The sequence below is a fragment of the Convolutriloba macropyga genome, chromosome 6 (genome assembly GCF_964194025.1).
Source record: "Convolutriloba macropyga chromosome 6, txConMacr16.3, whole genome shotgun sequence".
Classification (NCBI taxonomy): Eukaryota; Metazoa; Xenacoelomorpha; order Acoela; family Convolutidae; genus Convolutriloba; species Convolutriloba macropyga.
The window spans coordinates 28,753,653-28,771,881 of NC_134473.1; the positions used below are offsets into that span (position 1 = coordinate 28,753,653).

General features: G+C 38.2%; 1 protein-coding gene across 1 annotated transcript in view; it reads right to left on the reverse strand.

Annotated features, from left to right (window-relative positions):
• Window positions 1–18,229, reverse strand: part of LOC142341608 (uncharacterized) — an 83,546-nt gene that overhangs the window by 42,133 nt on the left and 23,184 nt on the right. Inside the window, exon 4 of the mRNA XM_075392694.1 lies at window positions 9,877–10,032. Coding sequence (XP_075248809.1) covers window positions 9,877–10,032 — 156 coding nt within the window. The remainder of the gene's footprint in view (window positions 1–9,876; window positions 10,033–18,229) is intronic.

The following is an 18,229-nucleotide window of genomic DNA, read 5'->3' on the forward strand; positions in this document are numbered from 1 at the left end:
CATCACATCAAAATTTAGATCACTGTCAAGAATTCAGCGCAACAAATCTCATTTCACCATCAGATATAATGCAATCTCCACACTCTTTTGCACACTGTGTATGAGCACACCTTGCAGTGGCAAAAGACCTAGCCAGACAAGTCAAATAATGCCACCCGAAACATCAAATTACAACAACTTCAACTACCAACAAATATTGACTGTTTTAATATAATTTGACTCCCATTTCAACCGCTATGTTTAAATTAATAACCAAAAACAGACTCTATGACAAGCCCACATACAAATCATTACTAGCAAGCCTTTATGAGCTGGAAGAAATAGTCATAAGCGAAGGAATTAGATACTTGAGCCTTCCAAAACTCTCCAGTATCTATGATAATTTGAACACAGTTTTTGAGCTCATATGCCAAGTCTTTGACTCTCCGCCCATAATTATCTATATCCAACAGCAAGTATGGACCCAGTTTAGTCCAGCAGTACCCACTATTTGCCCCCCAAAAGCCCAAGAGATCCGAGCAACATGACCCGTAATGTTCTGACAAGAACGTGTCCAGTATTAGCAATCCCAGCTATAATCGACCCCTTATAGCAGGTTCTAGGTAACAAAAACTTAGCCCAAAGTTGACCCTTTCAAAAATCCTGGGTTCAGACCACAAAAACAGTCATTAATCTGCCAAAAGAGCTCCTATCACTCCAAATAATTGTGCTACAGGGTTACTTAAGTAGACAAGTCGACATGAAAATTTTGAAGCTATTTCAAGCATTTTAAGAATTGAGTGACGGCAAGCACCACGACATTTGACACTTTCCGAATCCGCTTGGATTCGACAAAAACGTAAACAAAGACTCCTCAATTGAACTATTTTATTGCCCCAGACCATTTTCCTGCTCACGCTTGACATCACACTAGCCAACAAATTTCATCAAAAGTAGAGACATCACAGTACCCAAACTTTCGTCATTTAATAAAAGTTGAGTTATGACAAAAATACTTTTAAAATGATCAAAAAGTAATGTATATTACACCTCAAAAACATGCCAAAATCATCCCACATGCCTCTTACAGCTAATCCCAGCAGCCATCCACAAACGTGGAACCCTTTCATTTTACGTATATATCGAAAAATGACGAAAAAACGAAAATTGAGCCAGCAATTAACCAGCAATTTATGACAGCAATTAATCATACCATCAGTCTCCCCGAGTATGGTTCTCGGAATATCCACTTCCAGCCCCTTAGTACGGATACAAGCTGAGAAAGGAGTGAAAGTACCGAAAATCACAAAACAATTTTATAAAATTTTTGAAAAAAGTGATCAAAATTGCATCTCAAAACCCGGATTATCCCAATCTTATTAAATTCAATTAGCCCAATATATGAGCAGTCCAACAACAACCAAAGTTTAACACAGTCATTTAGCCAATAACCTATCGCCTACCTGAGCCTTTCCAAAAAAAACCCAGGTTCACTGCATGAAAAACATTAACTCGAAAATTGAAACCACCCAGCCAGATTTTTGCGCTGCAGGGTTTTTCAAGCCAAAACGATTGCCGAAAGTTGAGCTCGATCCGAGCCAACTATAAATCGATTTATGCGAGCGCCATAATTTTGGATACTTTTCGAGTTTTCACAAATGTTCATAAAACTCAGAAAAAACCAAAGCCTGAAATAATGAGCTTAAAACATCCGTATGCTGTGTTAAACTTGGGCTAAATGACTGTGTTAAGCTTGGGCTTAATGGGTCAAATGGCTGTGGTTGGACTGCAAATGGCTGTGGTTGGAATACAGGACCATATTAAAAATGTTGAAAATTGTTACGTAAAATGTTGGAGTGACATCAAAAAACTGACGCCTACCAAAGTTCCTTATTTGGAAAAAAAGAGCCAGATTTTGACAAGATATAAAATAGCCGAATTATGAGCTCAAATCCAATATTCAGTCCCCCTAGTAGTTTTCCAAGCCTACTGAACCCATTCAATCATTCAGAAATGCTAAAATATTGAAAATGTAAAAAAAATCAAAATATGCACAATTGACCAAAATGAATAAAAATGTCAAATAAAAAACTCAAAATCCTGACCTCAATTCATGCACTAAACTGCACTAATAGCATCTACCAACATAGTATCCACTAACATGAGCCACAATTATTACTAAAAGCCAGCTGTCTGCGAACCATGACAACACGCCTGAAAAATAACGAACCACAACTAAAAATCCTGCAAACTTTCCAGCAAAAGGGGAACAAAACACATATTAAAAATCTCCAAAGTTATAAAAACGCAACAGTTCTAGCCGATAGCACCTGACTCAGGCCCCTAAAGCATTACTAGACCAGCACATGCCTTAAAAAATCTCGATTAGTTGAAAAATCACAACTAAAAATTAGCACTATGGATACAAAAATCAATGTTTCTACCAGATTCATATTTAAAAGCCCTAAAATTCAGTAATGCAAATGAGTACCAGACCCAGACAGTACCATTTCAACCATCCAGCATCAACATTACATGAATAGTGACAACATTCAACCCCAAATTTGATGATTCAAAAACAGCCAGATTCAGATCCCCAAAACAGTCATAACTCTGTGAAAAGTGCTTATTTTATGCCAAATTTTTGCACTGCAGGTTTTTTCGAGCCGACAAAGCGATTGATGTTTTTTAAGCTCTATCCGAGCCAACTAAAAATCGAGTGACGCCAAGCGCCCTGATTTGGGATACTTTCCGAGTTTTCACAAAAAAATGTTCAAAAAATTCAGAATAAACGAAATCCTGAAATTATTAGCTTAAAAAATCTGTATGCCCAACTCTACAGGGCAATATCAAAAAATGTGAAAATTGAAAGATAATATGAAATAATAGCAAAAAACTGAAGCTTACCAAAGCATCCTTATTTGGAACAAAATAGAGCCAGACTTTGACCAGAAAATAGTGCAAATAGCCGATTTATGAGCTTATATCCAATATTCAGTCTCCATAGTAGTTTTGAAAGCCCACTGAAACCATTCAGAAAAGCTAAAAAGTTGAAAAGAAAAGAAAATCAAAATGTGCACATATTTGACCAAATTGAACGATAAATTTCAATTAAAAATTCAAAATCCTGACCACAATTCATGCACCAAACTGCACTAATAGCATCTAACACCATAGTAGCCAGTAATATGAGCCACAATTATTAGTAAAAACCAACTGTCTGCGAACCATGACAACATGCCTCAAAAATAAAAAACCACAACTTAAAATCCTGCAAACTTTCCAGAAAAAGGGGAACAAAACACATGTTAATCATCTCCAAAGACATAAAAATGCAAGTTCCAGCCATTAGCACCTGATTCAGTCAACAAGAGCATTAATAGACCAGCACATGTCTTCAAAAAGCTCGATTAGTGGAAAAATCACAACTAAAAACCCAATTTTCAGCCTCCCCTATAAGTTTTGTAGGCCCACTGCACCCATTCAATATTTCAGAAATGCTAAAATGTTGCAAAAGGTAAAGAATCAAAATTTGCACATTTGAACAAATTAAACGAAAAATTTTAATAAAAAACTCAAAATCTTGACTTCAATTCAAGCACCAAGCTGCACTAATAGCCTCCACCAACATAGTAGCCACTAACATGAGCCATAATTATTACTCGAAGCCAACTGTCTGCGAACCATGACATGCCTCAAAAATAACGAAACATCTAAAAATCCTGCAAACTTTCCAGAAAAAGGGGAAAAAACACATTTTAATCAACTCCAAGGTCACAAAAACGCAACAGTTCGAGCCGATAGCACCTGATTCAGGCAACTAGAGCATTATTAGACCAGCACATGTCTTCAAAAAGCCCGATTAGTGGAAAAATCACAACTGAAAATTAGCACTTTGGATAGAAAGATCAATGTTTCCACCCGATTCATAGTTCCAAACCAAATAATTCTGTAATGCACATTAGTACCAGACTCAGGCAATACCATCTCAACCATCCAGCATTAAATTTATATGAACAGTGACGACATATTCAACACCAAATTGGATGATTCAAAAATAGCCAGGTTCAGAACACTAAAAAATGTCATAATTCTGTGAAAAACGCTTATTTTAAGCCAAATCTTTGCGCTGCAGGATTTTTGACCCACTGAAGCGATAAGCAAAATTTGAGCCCGATTGGAGCAACTTAAATATCAAGTAGCGGCGAGCAACCTGAAATTTCACATCTTCCGTTTTATAGAAATCAGCAAAAAAATCGATCAAAAAACGTCAGCAAACATGATTTCAAAGCATAGACGTTCCCCACAGATGTCTATCGAGAAGCTCAATCCAAACAAACTGATCAAAATTGAATAAAAACTAACAAAAAAACCTGACTTGATGTACAAAAATAACAAAAATTGCGACAAAATCAAAAGCAAAACTCAGCACCAAAAACCCTTTCAAACCAGTTCATATCACATAAAACAGTTACCAGTAAGCAGGAAAATTGTGCAGACGCCATGGAACCAGAATAAAACAAGTATTTCGCAGACAAATTAGAAACAATGCTCAAAAATGAAAAAGTAGTTTTTACCAAAAATCTTGACTTCTCAAATGTGTCATTATATAGCAGCGAACCTACATGACACTATCAATACATGTATAGACACACGCCTCACTCAATAGTTCCACCAGTAAAAATCAGGTATATTTGCAAAAATACAAAAATATCGAAATACTCACCTATGAATGAAACTACACTACATGATGATAACAATTGAACTGATACTAGTTACTTTCCATCGTCGCACCCTTCCCACACAGCATCATTCAAGCACAAACGACCTCTAATTGTTAACATACACACACAAAACCACACAACAAAGCTAAGAACAATATATTAATTCTTTCACTGACAATTATTTCTTTTAACAAATCCTCAACGCAAAACGAACACTAATTCTACAAGTCAATAGTTCAAGTTCTCACCATTTATATTATTGTTACCACAATAGTTAAATGTAGTCAGTTAGTTAAATCGACTCAACCCCCTCCCGCTTCCACTGACGCCACTTCCACATCACCGCCAACAGGATAATACTAAACACTATGGATAATAAAGTGCCTATAACTAAGTCCCGCCAACCTCCCCATTCCACCACATCTTCTAATATTCCCTCAGTACTGCTTGAAATATTACAGGCAAGACAAATATTGGTGAACCAATGAACTCGCTTCTGCCCCACAAAATCGGTTCCATTGCTGCAGCAGCCAATCTCAATAGAGCGCACAGTGATATTAAAGCACATGGTTCAAATATTGCAAGCCAATTATAAGCGCGAGTGTAAACATTGCATATTTCGACCCCCCAACCACTATACCCATAATCATACACCATTCATGCAACCATACAAATACAATTCACACTATAAAACATATTTAGTAGTAATATCAGTAAACACTTCAACGCACTTCACTTAAAAGTAAAGTAGACCTGAAACAAGTAAACACCAAATAAACCAGTGCCAAACTGAGAAATATAGAACCAGAAGCTTGAGTATACCAAATAAGAGAATAAATAAACACAGACAAGCCTAGTAGAACTCAGTTGGACTTCTAGATCAGCCATATCCTCAGCGACACCGATCAACACTAAAGAAGCCCTAGCTCAAGGCATTATCTTTCAAGAGGAAGCAAAGATCCCTATTACCGAAAAAATCATAAATGTCGAGTTCTTAAATCCGTTTCCCCGTTAAAATTGCGCGATACGAAGTAGAGACTCTGATTTACGGACTAACAAAAAAATTGCTTACGCCGTCAGTGTATTGTGAAGGAACACACACCAAGACGTACATTAACACAGATGTGCTCAATGTTGACTGGCTCTACTCCAAAAACCTCAACGAAACAGTAGAAGCCGAATTTGAAACAGATAATGAGAAATGATTCCGAAAAACTAACTAGAGTCGAAGATGAGAGCAGAAATCGACAAGAGAGAGCCACCCTACTCAAAGACAACTTATTAAACTTTGATACAGCAACCTCATTACTCCTCATACTTTATGCAGACATCAAGAGTTATCGCCCTGCCTTATATTCATTCGCAATTAATGTTAGAAATGCCATTCCAACTTTACTTGCTAAACTCCTTCCGATCTCTCTAGTACCATGATTGATAAAGATCCTTGATTTTGCCCATGATAGCCATAAGAACGCCCCAGATCGCCTAACTTTGGCAATACCCATGACTGACATCCATTCCTATTACGATGCGAAACTTGTACAACAGATTCTAACAGTTGAAAACGGTCATTACTGACACTAGCCATCCCCTACTCTCTAGCCAGACAGTGTTTGATAGACGGATTCAATAGGATTGGATTCAATAGACGCCTTAAAATGGGTAATTGAGGGAGAATGCCTAGCAATCTTAGAAGGACAGAAGGAAACAACAGTACTGACGAAGGCTCAGTATGACAACTGCCTTGGGTCGCCACGATACTAAACCTGTCACGAGACAATGCAAACCCACCTTGGATTCTCCTCGTGCCCAGGAACCCTCAAGTTTCATCATGCAGTTACAGCAATGAAAGTGTGTGACACAGAGGTTGTGATACCCAACACAGAAAGAGCACAGAACATTGGATACAGAATTTGGCTCCTCAAATCACCTTCAAGCGACTTTACCCTTAGTGAGATTGGTAGGGACAGAAATGGCCCAAAAAGCAACATTACTCACAAAGGTTGTAACATCTGTTTAATCGCATTAAAATTTGGACATACCATGTTTAGCGACCACATTAAAATCAGAGCTGATTTACAAAGTTGTTAGTACCTTCCATCAAAGCGAATCAATGTAAAACTGCATGATCTACTTGCGCAATTAATAGATTCTGTACCGAACATTGACAAATTACCAAAATACGAAATTAGTACAGAAGAAAACCTTGATTTATAGAAGAAAGTTAAAACAGAGTTCATTTATTTAAATCAAAAGTTACCAACAGATTCACCTGACAATATATCGAAGCCACTCACCACTGAAATGAAGTCATTCAAGCCAGCATTATTTGATAAACTGGAATCCTATGTACCGATCAAACTTTCCCTCTCACTCAAAATCATTCATTGTCTTCATCAAAAACTTAGTCTTACATATCCTCTTTATGTATTCAAACCAAAAAGTATCCCTTGTACGACATATGGCCCCAAACTTCATGAAGCTAAATTGAACAAATGTACCGCTAAATCCAGAAGTTTCCGTGCCAAAACACCTGAAAGCAGACCTAGTGGCTAAACTGACAAAAACAACAAGAGACCACCAATAGACACTAGAAGATGACATCTTACTAAAGACAAGGGAACTCTCAAACTCCAACAGAGACGCCACTCTATGCCTGCAGCATCAACTATGTCACTCAACACCATGGAACGATTTGAAACAGAAGACGAACAAGACCAGGAAAAAGTTCACTCGGAAAGTATGCTTTGAGTTCTTGAAAGTCAGAAAGAGTTCGACAAGTATTAATCTTATATCACACTAAGCCTCATTTCAACCATTAAGTTCTTCTAACCAGTGCTTTAAACAATCAAATCATTGCTATAAATTATGAAACCAACCAGTGCTTTAAACCATTTATTCAACAAGTACACCTATGCTACCTACTTCAAGTTTAGAGCCCTTCATTCAATGCCATAAACCTTAACTATTCCAGTGCTAATTCCAACTTCTTCTCTCAATCTTAAATTCAACTAATGTCCTATCTTTCCATTCAGAATTAGCCCATCTTTATTGTTCTAACCTTCCTCAAACAGCCTTATTCCTTCTATTGTCGTAACTTTGATAACCTTAACCCCTATTTCAAACTGTCTCAACTTAAATCTTAATTCTTTAAATTGTTTAATTGCCTTTAACCTTAACGGTTTCGTTGAAACCTCCTTTTCTAAAAAAACATAAATAGGGTGGCTCCAACAAAAACATGCGTAACCTTATATCAGTGCAGATTACATAAGTTTTATAGAAAAAATTGTAAAGTTCAGTTCCTTCTACAAATTTTTCTGGAAAATTTTTAAAGTCCGGTAGTGTCATACCCCCATTTCGTGCCTCATAGTTACGTGATGATTTCCTTTGAAACATCGTTAAAGGATGCTTTAAATTAGTTCATATTCAGACAGTTTTCATGGCCATATCTAGCCCGTATTTCATTCTAATCCTGTAACCTCTCATTTGTTTATGTTTATTAAAAACAACGACAGATTGACAGATTACTGATAAACATATTACGTATCTAAGAGCCTTAATATTTAACTTTTAAGTTTCTTGAAGATAAATTATTATAATAGGTAAGCAAAGTTATAAGAAGTTAAGTACTTGGTGAGGTAATTATGCTGATAAAATAGGTGCTATTACGAAAATTGTATATGTACTTAACAAACATCAAGAGACGTACAAAACCCAGAAATTGCCCAACTTGCAGATCAGTAAATATTTGCGAAGGACCAATGCAACTTGAGGTACAACACTGCGGAACCCACTATCACCAGAACACTGAAAAATCAGCCTGATAATCAGTCGATAGTCAAACTTGATAAAACTCCTAAAACTTCTTATTCTTCTTCCAAAATATTCAATTTAAACATGGATAAAATAATTAAAGATTGAACTGGAAAACTTTGTCCAGATTGTAAGTTATAACCAACCGACTTACATAGAGCTAAGCTAAAGCCGTCAAAAGCTATTAAAATACAAGGAAACTAGTGGATATATCACGCATCTGAATCGCTCAATAAAAGGCTATTACAATGGCACAACCATAATAGTCCTTGTATCGCACAATGGAACAACCATAATAGTGCTTGTACAATGGCGATATATCAAGTTAATTACTCCGAATATTAAACTCTAAAACACCGAGATAATAACAGTATCGCGCTTAACAAACATTTTGATAGTAAACTTCCCTATGAACCAGAGCTAGCCTTTCTTATCGCCTTTCGTCTATTAGGAACACGGTGATTCATTTCGTAGCGTGAAATGTAATTTTGAATTAGTATTCTTAATTTAAAAAGTCTTAATTTGAACAAAAATTACGCAAAAAGTGAACAAAGTCATGTCAAATATCCCGTGTTCAAACAAAACTTTAAACCTCAAAAAAAACGAAATTCAAAAAATCTTTGATTTTGAATTCTACGCAGGACGAGCTTTTCAAAGATACCACTCACATTTATCTACGATGAATATATCGATCGACCACAATTGACTGAACAAAAAAAAACTATTTGAGTATATAGTCCCCCCACCCCACAAGTGGGGTCGGAACAATTAACATATTGAAATCGCCGCAAACTATATGTTTAGTTTCTGGATAATTAAAACGATTGGACAAATAAAAACTAAAAAGTTGGGCCTAAGGATTTAATTAGAGTTTACTTCTTGAACGAAGTTTGTTTGGAGATGGATGATAATCTCGCCTTTCAAATCGGCCGTCGAAAAAATTCAACACCTCCACCCCTTCTTTTGCTCACAAGACATGACGTAATTATGCAAGATATAAAGTTTTATTGCCACAAGCTTTGATTGAGCCATATTTCCGTCAAATATAGTGCAGCCGGTATAGTTAAGGCTGCTTAGGTACACCTCAACCGTGTCTACATTTTCTGAAATAGATTTTTGTTCTGCAAAATAATGTTGAGAAAAATGATGAGCTGGCAAAAAAAACCAGGCAAAAGTATGAATTTGAAACATTATGTCCTGAAAATTGCATATTGAATGTAGAAACGGCTTTCAACTGAAAGTTTTGAGGCATTAGCGACTGCAACTAAGAAACTAGTGTTTGCCTGTATTTTTAATTCGTAGTGGGTAGATTGAAAAAACAATAGTCAATTATGAATGTGTATTGCACAGTATTACCTACCTAAACGCTCCCCGCTGGATGAACTTTTCAATGGTCTCTTTCGAGGCACCTAAGAATGCACATTGATGCAGAGCAGTCCACAATTTGGGTTTACCCTCTTTCTTCGCGTTCCGGGTCGAGTTAGCGGAGAGACTGAGACCGTAGCTTTGGATCAACCTAGAACGACACCAAGTGAAATCAAGGAACACCTGTTCTTCGCTTGCATTTGGTGCACGCAAGCAGACAACTGTTTAATTTATTTTTGTTTCGACAAAATTTGAAGGAACTATAAGTAAGACAAGGTTATTTGAAATAAAAAACATGCGACTGCTAACAACCAGTCAAAAACTCTGAGCATATTCCACTCACGAAACACAAATGTCTTCCAAATTTCAACGAGTGAGATTCCAGGCTTTCCTAGAGCATTTCTAATCGTCAATTCAAATCATTTTTAGAAAAATATGCGTAAAGTGTCACGATGTTAATTTGTGAAATTATATGATCATTTCTGCAAGGATAGGGGTAAAAATTAACACGTTACAAGATAAAAACAAATATTGTTCCCGATGACTGTTTTCAAGCAGTAATATCGCCATGCTGCAATGACTATGGCTTTAATAGACTTTAGTTAGTACAATCCTGGTTTGCCCATCGTAAAATTTTCCTGGGAATCATACAAAGTCATTTACGATTACCGGTAAGGTAAGCTCATGTATGACTTTCATGTCTTCCCGGAAATCATGGAAGGATTATACAGAAACGTTAAAGCCGCTGCTCTTGTAACTATTATTATTGATCATCTAAGAAAACTGCAAAAAAACGGCTATCACCACCATCCCGATTTGACTCAAGAATAGTATCAATTCATTATACCAAATGTATTTACGACAGCATTCACATCCAGTCAGCTATTTGTACCAGTGGATCAACATTTGTACAACATTTTAACCTTTCAATATAATGAAATTGTTGTTTATGCCTATATATCTATAGATGATTTAAAGCACCATAGACATTGTTGCAATGTAGATTCCTTTTCCTGCCTCGTACTAAAAACCATAAGCTTATTTCAAAGCTGGATTATTTTTAGAGAACTGCGCAAATGTTCTGATCGAATACCTAGTCATCTGTTGGATACCTTTCTACAAGTGCAGCCCATCTTGTGTGCTTTGAACTCTTCTTGCGTGGCCTCCTTAGTTAGATTTTCACGTCGACATTTATATAAAACTAATGTTTAAATAGAAACCCACGAAATTGACCTAAAATTCATTACTATCCAGATTTGACTCTTCAATTACTCTTCCAATCTGTCACTTCTTACCAATTTTGCAGCCCAGAGAGCTACATGTATCACTGGGTCCTGGTACTCTAAGACTTTTTAAACGTTTGCAAGACACTTAGCAGTTCTCTTTTTAAAAATTCAAAAAAATTTAAGCCCTTATAACTAGTTGTGATCTTTTCTAACCTCGTGCGTAGGATTATGAGCAACCAGAAAAATGAAAATGGACTCCAATCCTCCGATGCATTACGTTACAAGTTATGATTTTGGCCGAATTTCAAAGAAGAACTATGTCACTAATACGATCCGACGTTTTCGACTAAATTTGACATCTCACATAAATTCTCCAACCAAATTGCGTCAAAAGGCACGAGCGTGATCTCGCGACTTTTACAGGGCGTCTTTTTCAGATCAAAGATTATATAAATTTATTCTAAATTAATATCAAAGATAGATCTCACGAAGCTATTACCTTGACTTCGATTTCATTACTAAACATATCTGGACATTGAAGGGCATCAGTTTGGAGTTAATTTTGTCTCTCCTTGGTATCTGAGACTCTGAGGAAGCTTTTTGCAAAATCATGTCCCAAAAATTCATTATTTGCTAGCGCTTCAAATAACCCGATATTTTGCCGTTTTTCTTCAATAATAAGGATGGGGACAAAATCTAACCTCACCTCCCATCGGTGCTCCCTGGGTAGGTAGATTGTCTGTGGACCCCTATAAATTCGGGATGCCTGATCTACTGAGCAAACGTGGTCATGGTCTGAAGAAAGAAATGGCAAACTACTTCAGTATCCTGCCATGAAAATGATGAGTAGATTTAAAAATCGGAAAAATACAGAACACTGATGCAATGCGGGAAGCTTACAAATGTAATACACGAGGCCGAAAGAGTGAAAATAGGAGTAATCGGAGTATCAGAAATGAGATGAAGCTCAAGCAAAATAAAAAGTGGGGATAGGCCATCAAAAAGCAAATCAAAACCTGAGCGAGAAGTAGGGTTCATCAACTCCAAGAGAAGACTAAGTCACTTATGTGTTAAAGGGCGGTATCGGAACGTATAGCTGCTGCACAATTTCACTGAAGGCCAGTCAGTCTCATCATTCAAGCGTATGCGCCGACATTAGATGCATCCAATGATTAATAAAAAGATTTCTACGATGAAATGTCATAGTCTTAGGAATGCAAAAAGTTGTGAAATAAACTGGGACAAGGGCGATATGAACACTAAACTCGTTTACAGCAGAGGAAAAAAGTTTGCCGACTGGCGTAAGACGAACAACCCGATAAAATCAAACACCTGGTTTCAACAGCCACCGAGAAGGCTATTTACATGGTCCAGTCCTGCTAACCGATACCGCAACCAAATTAACTACATATGTATGAATCATCGTTTCCGAAACGCTGTTACTCAAAGCACGGCTTATCCTGGAGCGAAAGGTGGAAGCGACCACAACCCAGTTGTGTCAAGACGCGGAATACGATTGAAGAAAGCCGCACAAAAATGAAAGAAAAGGAAGATAACGCCTTCGAGGAACTCAAGTCGAAACAGAAACTGCATTGGACATTCAAAGAAGTCTATGTAAATAAATGTACAACAAGCACATGTACCAAAGCAGTAAAGAAGATGACAAAGGTCTGGCTGAAACCAGAGATCCTGGAGCTATGGGAACTAGAACATTAGCACCCAGCAGAACTCGGAGGTGCATCAAAGAGCATGCCAAAATACGAAATCTGAATACTCTCGACAGAAATGACTCGATATCGAACAACCCCCAACCACCAATCCAAGAGAACTCAGACACAAAAACATTACAGAACTCAGGCCAACGACCGATGGAAGCTGTTTGATCGGCAAGAGATTTTTAACCGATGGGAAGAACACAGCTAACCTGTTTGCGGATAGAGGACGTACCCAAGAAACAGTTACCTTTCTATATAGGAGAACCATGTCCGGAACGCTATCCAAAAAATGAAAAGTAGAAAAGCATTCGGTCCGGAAGAAATCCCGATTCAGCTTCTGAAGATCGTGGCAGCCCCAGGCATCAAAGCGCTCACATCACGAAGGTAACAATGTGGTACGTTCGATACCAAAAGATATCAGAACGTACATCTCTATTCTTCTGTCAAAATCTCTAAACACAATGGAATGCGAAAATCACAGATCCATTAGCCTCATGAGCCAAGTACTAAAGACACTTTCAAAAATGCAAATGCCACTATTGCCGCAGAAATCAACAAGAACCAGATTTTAGACATAAATCAAATTTACTGCTGTTTGGTTGACTTATAACTGTTAAGCTTTTAACATACAGTTTGAAATCATAGCTGATCTTGACGTAATGGACAAAAACTTCAGACTACTGCCAAATTTGTATTTTAGGCACGATGCAACCATATGAAACGATAAACAACTCAAAACTTGTTGAATCGAGCGAGGGGTAAGACAAAGATGCGTCATGTCACCTAACTTGTTCAATTTACACGGAGGTAATATAGCGCTCCTTAAATGATCTGCCTGGATTAAAGATACACGATCAAAGACTGACAGATATTCGGTGTGACAGATGTACACTGGATAGCACCCTATTGATATCGATTTCCAAGGAAGAGACAAATGCTGATGAACCAAATCCAGAAGCGGACGGGCTCCTAGTCGACGTACGAAGTGTTCAAAAGAGTGCGCAGAAGAAAACTCATGATCGCCGATGTCTTTTGATATGCCACAACAAGTGACTGCAAAATTTTTATTTTAGGCTCGATGCAACCATACGAAACGATAAACATCTCAAAACTTGTTAGATTGAGCGAGGGGTAAGACAAATATGCGTGATGTCACCTGACTTGCTCAATTTACCAGGAGGTAATATAGCGCTCCCTAAATGAGCTACCCGGAGTAATGATACATGGTCCAATACTGACAGATATTTGGCCTGACGATATACGCTGGATAACACCGTATTGACATCAAATTCCAAGGAAGGGACAAATTATGATGAATCAGATCCAGAAGCTGACGGGCTCCGAGTCGAAGTACGAAGTGTTCAAAAGAGTGCCCAGAAAACTCATGATCGCCCATGTCTTTTGATATGCCACAAGAAGTAGAAGGATACCCTTTATGGCGAGTTCGGACTTTGTTCCTACCTGTAAATGAGGATGAGAGCCTTAAACGGTCATGACGAATTCATATTCTCACCAATATCTCATACCGAAAGAAATCCCGATTGAGCTTCTGAGGATCATGGGAGCCCCAGGCATCAAAGCGCTGACATCACGAAGGTAACTTAGTGGTACTTTCGACCAAAATACATCAAGACGTCCATCTTTATTCTTTTGTCAAAATCTCCAAAAGCAATGGAATGCGAAAAACACAGGTCCAATAGCCTCATGAGCCAAGTACTAAAGACACTTTTAAAAGTGCAAATGCAACTATTGCCGCATAAATCAACAAGAACCAGATTTTAGATATAAATCAAATTTACTGCTGTTTTGTTGACTTCAACGTTTAGATTTTAACAAACAGTTTGAAATCATAGCTGATCTTGACGTAATGAACAAACACTTCAAACGACTGCCAAATTTTTATTTTAGGCTCCATGCAACCATACGAAACGATAAACATCTGAAACCTTGTTAGATCGAGCGAGGGGTAAGACAAGGATGCGTGATGTTACCTAACTTTCTCAATTTACCAGGAGGTAATATAGCGCTCGCTAAATGAGCTCGGAGTAATGATACATGGTCCAAAACTGACAGATATTCGGTGTGACAGATATACAATGGATAGCACCGTATTGAAATCGAGTTCCAAGGAAGAGACAAATGCTGAGGAATCAATTCCAGAAGCCAACGGGCTCCGACTCGACGTACGAAGTGTTCAAAAGAGTGAGCAGAAGAAAACTAATGATCTCCGATGTCTTTTGATATGCCACAAGAAGTGACTGCAAAATTTTTATTTTAGGCCCGATGCAACCATACGAAACGATAAACATCTCAAAACTTGTTGAATCCAGCGAGGGGTAAGACAAAGATGCGTCATGTCACCTGACTTGTTCAATTTTCATGGAGGTAATACAGCGCTCCCTAAATGAGCTGCCTGGATTAATGATACATGGTCAAAAACTGACAGATATTCGGTGTGACAGATATACACTGGATAGCACCGTGATATCGAGTTCCAAGGAAGAGACAAATGCTGATGAACCAAATCCAGAAGCGGACGGGCTCCTAGTCGACGTACGAAGTGTTCAAAAAGAGTGCGCAGAAGAAAACTCATGATCGCCGATGTCTTTTGATATGCCACAAGTGACTGCAAAATTTTTATTTTAGGCTCGATGCAACCATACGAAACGATAAACATCTCAAAAATTGTTAGATTGAGCGAGGGGTAAGACAAATATGCGTGATGTCACCTGACTTGCTCAACTTACCAGGAGGTAATATAGCGCTCCCTAAATGAGCTACCCGGAGTAATGATACATGGTCCAAAACTGACAGATATTTGGCGTAACAGATATACGCTGGACAACACCGTATTGACATCAAATTCCAAGGAAGGGAAAAATAATGATGAATCAGATCCAGAAGCGGACGGGCTCCGAGTCGAAGTACGAAGTGTTCAAAAGAGTGCGCAGAAGAAAACTCATGATCGCCCATGTCTTTTGATATGCCACAAGAAGTAGAAGGATACCCTTTATGGCGAATTTGGTCCTTGTTCCTACCTGTAAATGAGGATGAGAGCCTTAAACGGTGATGACGAATTCATATTCTCACCAATATCTCATACCGAAAGAAATCCCGATTGAGCGTCTGAGGGTCATGGGAGCCCCAGGCATCAAAGCGCTGACATCACGAAGGTAATTTAGTGGTACGTTCGATAGCAAAATACATCAAGACGTCTATCTTTATTCTTTTGTCAAAATCTCCAAAGGCAATGGAATGCGAAAAACACAGGTCCAATAGCCTCATGAGCCAAGTACTAAAGACACTTTTAAAAGTGCAAATGCAACTATTGCCGCATAAATCAACAAGAACCAGATTTTAGATATAAATCAAATTTACTGCTGTTTTGTTGACTTAAACGTTTAGATTTTAACAAACAGTTTGAAATCATAGCTGATCTTGACGTAATGAACAAACACTTCAAACGACTGCCAAATTTTTATTTTAGGCTCCATGCAACCATACGAAACGATAAACATCTGAAACCTTGTTAGATCGAGCGAGGGGTAAGACAAGGATGCGTGATGTTACCTAACTTACTCAATTTACCAGGAGGTAATATAGCGCTCCCTAAATGAGCTCGGAGTAATGATACATGGTCCAAAACTGACAGATATTCGGTGTGACAGATATACACTGGATAGCACCGTATTGAAATCGAGTTCCAAGGAAGAGACAAATGCTGAGGAATCAATTCCAGAAGCCAACGGGCTCCGACTCGACGTACGAAGTGTTCAAAAGAGTGAGCAGAAGAAAACTAATGATCTCCGATGTCTTTTGATATGCCACAAGAAGTGACTGCAAAATTTTTATTTTAGGCCCGATGCAACCATACGAAACGATAATCATCTCAAAACTTGTTGAATCCAGCGAGGGGTAAGACAAAGATGCGTCATGTCACCTGACTTGTTCAATTTACATAGAGGTAATACAGCGCTCCCTAAATGAGCTGCCTGGATTAATGATACATGGTCAAAAACTGACAGATATTCGGTGTGACAGATATACACTGGATAGCACCGTGATATCGAGTTCCAAGGAAGAGACAAATGCTGATGGACCAAATCCAGAAGCGGACGGGCTCCTAGTCGACGTACGAAGTGTTCAAAAGAGTGCGCAGAAGAAAACTCATGATCGCCGATGTCTTTTGATATGCCACAAGTGACTGCAAAATTTTTATTTTAGGCTCGATGCAACCATACGAAACGATAAACATCTCAAAAATTGTTAGATTGAGCGAGGGGTAAGACAAATATGCGTGATGTCACCTGACTTGCTCAACTTACCAGGAGGTAATATAGCGCTCCCTAAATGAGCTACCCGGAGTAATGATACATGGTCCAAAACTGACAGATATTTGGCGTAACAGATATACGCTGGACAACACCGTATTGACATCAAATTCCAAGGAAGGGAAAAATAATGATGAATCAGATCCAGAAGCGGACGGGCTCCGAGTCGAAGTACGAAGTGTTCAAAAGAGTGCGCAGAAAAAAACTCATGATCGCCCATGTCTTTTGATATGCCACAAGAAGTAGAAGGATACCCTTTATGGCGAATTTGGTCCTTGTTCCTACCTGTAAATGAGGATGAGAGCCTTAAACGGTGATGACGAATTCATATTCTCACCAATATCTCATACCGAAAGAAATCCCGATTGAGCGTCTGAGGGTCATGGGAGCCCCAGGCATCAAAGCGCTGACATCACGAAGGTAATTTAGTGGTACGTTCGATAGCAAAATACATCAAAACGTCTATCTTTATTCTTTTGTCAAAATTTCCAAAGGCAATGGAATGCGAAAAACACAGGTCCAATAGCCTCATGAGCCAAGTACTAAAGACACTTTTAAAAGTGCAAATGCAACTATTGCCGCATAAATCAACAAGAACCAGATTTTAGATATAAATCAAATTTACTGCTGTTTTGTTGACTTAAACATTTAGATTTTAACAAACAGTTTGAAATCATAGCTGATCTTGTTGTAATGAACAAAAACATTAAACGACTGCCAAATTTTTATTTTAGGCTCCATGCAACCATACGAAACGATAAACATCTGAAACCTTGTTAGATCGAGCGAGGGGTAAGACAAGGATGCGTGATGTTACCCAACTTTCTCAATTTACCAGGAGGTAATATAGCGCTCCCTAAATGAACTACCCGGAGAAACGATACATGGTCCAAAACTGACAGATATTTGGCGTGACAGATATACGCTGGATAACACCGTATTGATATCAAATTCCAGAAAAGGGACAAATATTGATGAATCAGATCCAGAAGCGGACGGGCTCCGAGTCGACGTACCAAATGTTCGAAAGTGCGCAGAAGAAAACTCATGATCCACGATGTCTTTTGATATGCCAC